The sequence below is a fragment of the Crocodylus porosus genome, unplaced genomic scaffold, assembly GCF_001723895.1.
Source record: "Crocodylus porosus isolate Cpor-Errol unplaced genomic scaffold, CroPor_comp1, whole genome shotgun sequence".
In the NCBI taxonomy this organism is placed as follows: domain Eukaryota; kingdom Metazoa; phylum Chordata; order Crocodylia; family Crocodylidae; genus Crocodylus; species Crocodylus porosus.
In genome coordinates, this window is record NW_017728912.1 from 22140922 (window position 1) to 22146921 (window position 6000).

A 6000-nucleotide genomic window follows, 5' to 3' on the forward strand; every position below is an offset into this window, starting at 1 on the left:
TGTCAGTCCCAGCATTACACTGTCCTATCAAGCACCTCTCAGATGATCAGGGATCCCAGCTGGGGGAGTACACCATGCCCTTCCCCAGCTGGGAGCCCAGATAAACAGATCAGAGCTCCCAGTCACAGGAAGGCACCATATGCGGTCTGCCTGGGAACCCTAGTGAGATGATCAGACCTCCCAGCTGGGGGTATGCAGGGACCTAAGCTTTGCTACCTGCTGGCTCATGGAGAGTCGAGGATAGGATCTTAGGTGAGATCCCACAATCTCGCCTCCTGCTGCACATGTGTAGACTGTGCCCAATCTCTGGAACATCTCTGGAAGTCTGTTCACCAGGGCCCCCCTTGGAGTCACTAGGAACAATGGCCACAAGCTGAGGGAGGATAGGTTTAGGTTAGATATTAGGAGGAACTGCTTCACTGTAAGGGTGGCCAGAGCCTGGAATAGGCTTCCCAGAGAGGTGGTGCTCTCACCTTCCCTGGAGATCTTCAAGAGGAGACTGGATAGGCACCTGGCTGGGGTCTTATGACCCCTGCCACCCTCTGCTCCTTCCTGCCCATGGCAAGGGGTCGGACTAGATGATCTGTCTAGGTTCCTTCAGACTCATTGATTCTATGATATGGACATCATTGAGCACACAGACTCCCATGTGCTCTGGAGGATGGGAGAACCCCTCAGCTAATTGGAGATTGGAGAGAAGGTAGGAAGAAAAGGGAAGAGAACTGAATCAGAGATTACAGGAAAGAAGCATAGGAGAAGTGGGAAGAAATGGAGAAGCCAAAACAAAGAAGAGTAAGAATTGGAGTTTACTCAAATGGATGCTACACCTCTCATTTCTAACAGCTATATGCTGAACCTGACTACAGAAACAAATCTGAGTGGTGTAGAAATAAACAGTCTGGTGACGCTTCTTGTATTGCACTTTCCAAGTTGTGAGACTTTTCTTGCTGTCAAGCATTATATATTAGTACTGTGGTTGCATTGTCCGAAAAACAGGTTTATGTATATTTAGGGCAAGGCATTTTGGATTTTCTCAGCCAAATGATTTCACAAGAGATGGCTGCGTAAAGAGGCACACAGTAGACTAGTCTTATTTGGTTTCTCATACATAATGAACCAAGATATTTTAAAAAATAATTGATTGGTTATACCATTAAAGCGAATACTCGATGAAGATGAAATTATAAACTATGCAAACACAAAACTTACTTTTAAATCTTTCAAATATAAAGAAACATGATGAAAAGTCTTCTGCTTCCAATACATGGGTGTTGGTCTGGAGTAGGAAAGGCAGGCTAGGGCCTGGCACACATTAATTTAAAGGCATAATAGGATCTAATCCCTGATGCTAACAGCCTCTTGCAAATGTACTTGCCAGTGTAAGGGGAGCCCAGGATCATGATCCCATGCTCTTCTTCTTACACCAGCAATTTGGTAGACGAGTGTCATGATGGAGTTGGCAATTAGCTGATTGTCAGCTTGAACCCTACATTGCACTAGGGTCTTTAATCAGCCCTGTGTGGTCTGGGGCTGACGATCAGCTGATTGTTGCCCTCAGGACTGCACTAGGGCCCATCTGAGACCCAGCTATGGTGATGAGGGCAACAGACAGCTTATTGTCAGCCCCACGTCTGTTTCATTGGGACTCTCTGGGCAGACAATGAGCTGATAGCCCCAGATTTGAGACCCAGGGCTGTCCAAGCTGGGGCCAACCATCAGCTGATTGTCAAAACCCTAAGCTGCCACATAAATGTAACATCTAGAAAGGGTCCAAGGTTAAGCATCTTTCATCTAGAAGGGCAGCTCTTCTATGTGTGTGTTTAGTGGCACAGAAGCTTTTATGAAAAGAAGGCTTTTCTTTGCTTTTAAGAAAGCGATGTTTTTGCAGGCCTATCCATACAAAAAAAATCAAATCTGGAAAGAAGCCAGGGTTGACATTCCTCCACTTCTGAGAGGCTTAACCTGGGCTGCCCTCCTGGGGGTTGAGGTAAGAAGTATAAATAGAATTCACACTAACTAAAAATATTTGGGGAGAGGGGTGATGGGAGATGGTTGATAATTGGATAGGTACAGTTTGCACTATTTAGTACAATACAATACTGTATTTTTCTTTTGTACAACATGCGCTGGAATAAAATTTGAAAGGTAGAGTGAAGAGAGATTTTTCAAGATTTATAAATTCAGAGAACAGGGACAGAACCTAACCATCAGCTGACTTGCCCTCCCTTTCCTTCTTAACTAAAAGCTGAAACTCTAACTGCTGTTGAAAATTGGTTTCCATGGGTGGATGATGTATGATTTTGAAAAGAGCTAAAGAGTCTCCAGGGCTGTGAAATAGGAGAAAAAAGACCAGAAACAGCAAGCAGTCTATTCAGTTGTCCTAAAAAAGTTAGCTTATTTAATGGAACATCAAGACCACTAGACAGGAGAGACCAATTTTTAATGCCCATGAAACAAAAAACAATGAGCCTTTAAGTCAGTTTTCTCCTTGGCTAGCTGAATAGTAATGCCACTGCTGCTGCACTGTGGAACAGGAATCAAAGCAGGGTATTTCTGTTCCAGGCAGAAAATCAGTTTCCCTGCTTAAGATATGCACCTTAGTTTATGGGACCAAATTTTGGGGGAAAAAGTGTGTATGGTTTGTGGGTAAATGAGGTAATAATATAGGAACATAAACAAATGTGATTTGGGAACCTTTTATCTCACTTCGTGGGGGTTTTATGTTTCTTTTAGGCCAATGAATTTTAACATTGTCTACATTTTATTTTATTTTATTTTTACTTGATTTAATGCCAAAAAGTGCACTTAGATATATATAAGAATGTATGGACAACCACTATTTAAAAAAAAAAAAAAGTCCAATTCTTAAAACTCCAGTCAACAAGGGCTAAGAACAATATCTTTTTTGTCTTGCCATTAACCATCCTTCCCTTCCTAAAAGTTTTGGCTGAATGGATGGGTTGCAGGCTTAGAAGTATAATTTATTAGAAGTCATCTTGAACCCATGGGTAGGAAGGGAGAATGCAAAGTTGGGAGGCCCTCACAGATGATATTGCCATTAGTCCTGTGCCTCCCTGCCACCTGCTGGGCAGCACCTGCCCCTACCCCTGCCCCCTCCCTCACTGTGGGGGCCACCGGCTCCCCTTCTCTCCCCTTCCACCACACCAGACATACCACCTGATGGCAGCTGTATCGGATGTCAGATTGGTATTGACCAATATGCCTTCTTAAATATTGGCTATCGGTATCGGCCCTCAAAATCGTTGCCAAAAACTATTTATTAAACATACAGATCGTTTGAAAGAATATTTATGATGATTTGAACCCAAAATATTATTTAACTAGAACTATGAACAAAATTTAAACTTTTTTTTTAGAGTTTCAAAATGTGAATGAACAATTTGCTAAGTCTGCAGTTCACACAGTTTTCAAACTAACAGTTACTTCCAAAAACATTTTCTTACTGTTTTAACTAAATATGGCTTTGTTCACAAAGCAGCAGTGATGTATGGTGGTACACACAAGCAAATTGCTTACAATCTTTGCATCGTTTCTGGGTTTTTCTGGGTTTTGCACAACATCCATGCCTGCTTGCAGAAGGTTCTGCTGGGGTGCATTGTGGCAATTTTTAAGTTAGGGCAGTCATACCAGATTTGACGGACTTAGACAGATTACGTGTATCCATCACTCTTCGTTTTATTTGTCCATCAACCAACTGTTCTCCAAGCTCCTGCAAAAAAAGAAAAAAAAAAAAGGGCCGTCTCCTTAAGTGTGATCTTTGCTTTCAGTTTGCATTCTGGCCTAGCCAATTGATGAGGCTGGCAGTGGCAACCATGTCCAGCATATTGAAAACAATGTCATTGGCCACCTGTTGATTTTCCATCTGCAGGTGGTCATACAGACTAAGTGGTCAAGGTTATCCATCCCACCCTTGTTTTTACTGTAGTCATGTATGATGTCTGGCTTTCTTTGCTCTCCACCCACTGACAGGTACATGCTTGCCAAAAGCAGCTTAACTTTGGACTTGTTTGGAACATAGGAAACTAGGGTGAGTTATGCATCAAAAGCAAAAATGGATGAAAAAGTTTCTCTTCTTCCATTTGCTTGCATTTTGTTTGGGATATCAGCCTTGTTTTTCCAAATCGCATCCACATAGGTTAAGTCCTGCTGTAGCAGTCTTTCTGCTAGCTCAGTACTTGTGAAGAAACTGTCACCCACAATATTCCTTCCTGTCTTGTACCAGGGATGAGCCAGCTTTTCAACAACCTGGGTACCAAGATTACCTTCGCATGGAGTTTCTGGTTGCTTGCCCAGGTAGATGTCTCCAGACAGGTGGAATGATGTTGCATCACAAGCCATTTGGGAGGCTTGGTGGGCATATACTGTCTGAAGGGACAGTGACCCCTGATTGCAATGAGCTGCTCATCACCCATCAGGTGTATTCCTGAATATACCATTCCTGGTGTATTCCTGAATATACCATTTCCTGAGCTGCTTCACAAATTGTATCCAAATATCTCTGAAGGCAGCAAGCTTGTCCACAGCTTTCCTTTCCTCACGTGTCAGTTTTTTATCAAATCTCAGGTAGTTGGTGATTTAACAGAATCGTTTTTAACTTGTGGAGGCACAGAAGCAAGGACGCCTGGTGCATTGCTTCCACAACTCCTCCAGTGCCTCATGACCACTGTGGTATAGACCACTCAGCAGTAGAAACCCAGTGTAGGCTTTCCACTGTTTCATCCAGCTTTTTCCACCCCTTTCTCTTTTCAGGATGGCTATCATTCCACTCCCTGAATCGTCTTTCTGTCTCTCTGTTTCTCTTATGAAAACAGTCAGGATATTTTGTAAGAGAAACAGGTGGAACATTTCTACCGCTGTCTTTATTACTCTCTCTTGTTTGGCCCAGCACTTGCATGGACTATGTCCTTGGCTGTTCTCTGATGAGGCATTAGCTGTGGACTTTTTTCTCCACACTCGGCCATTCCTTTCTCTAAAGGTGTCATCATCTGCAAAGTTTTCTGGGGGTGGTGGCAATGGTTCTGCTCCACGTCCTGCTGTAGCTCTCCTCGGTCTTCCATGGTGGCCCCGGGGTGGTCCTCTTCCCTTTCCCACTGGAAGTGTCAGCATCACTTTGCTTGTGGCACCAAGTCCTCCTCATCTGAGCTGGATGAAGCTTCCACAGACTCATGGTCTTCTTGCTCTAAACAATCTCCCATGTCTGGAACAAAGTCAGTGTCCTCACTGCCTTAGGATAAGATTTCATCAGTGGATGTGTCACTTTCATCCCCAGTAACCTGTGCAAGACAGGCTTCAGCAGTGAATATGCACTGCCTTCTCATCCTGGACTGCAGGAAAAAAAAAGAAAAAAATTGATTACTGCTGAATGCATATACATAACAAAGACAAGCCTGCCCACCTGTGCTGTCACAGAAGCAATTCTGCCCTGCCCTACGGCAGCACAGGTAGCACCCTCTGCTCCTGGGCACAGAGACCAGCATCCACCCTTTGCAAGCAAGCCAAATGTGGGTGGATGCTGCTTGGAAGCCACACATGCAGGGACTTATTGAGAGCAAGTAAAAGGGGCATGGAGGGTGTTATGCCCTTACCATTGAAGAGGACTCCATAGTGTATGCTGTATTGCAGTATGATGTTGTTCTGTTTCTTCTCTGCTGTCCCTTTGCTCCTTGTCCTCCCTTCCAACAAAGGCAGGGTAAACTAGCTTGTATGCTATAAAAGAGGCAGGTGAGGCGGAGTTTTGCCATGAGAAAAGAGAGCAGAGGTGGACTTGGATGTGACAAAGGGTTTTGGGTTTTTTAATAAAGGGCAGGGTGTTTTGATGACCTTGCAGCCTGCAAACAAAGTGGTTAGCAAAAGAGATTACCACATCTGCAAAAGCAGTGTGGAAGATCGCCATCTATTAGTTACTGTGGACATCAATGAGGTGTGACTGAATGCTGACCTTTCAGATGCATCCATCCAAAGTGGCCAAACAGGTCTAGG

General features: G+C 43.9%; 1 protein-coding gene across 5 annotated transcripts in view; it reads left to right on the forward strand.

Moving 5' to 3' along the window:
- The window catches only part of TBCK (TBC1 domain containing kinase), a 177069-nt gene that overhangs the window by 59480 nt on the left and 111589 nt on the right, over nt 1–6000 (forward strand). For all 5 annotated transcript variants that reach the window (XM_019534143.1, XM_019534144.1, XM_019534140.1 and 2 more), the window contains exon 15: nt 1889–1987. In XM_019534143.1, the coding sequence (XP_019389688.1) occupies nt 1889–1987 (99 nt within the window). The remainder of the gene's footprint in view (nt 1–1888; nt 1988–6000) is intronic.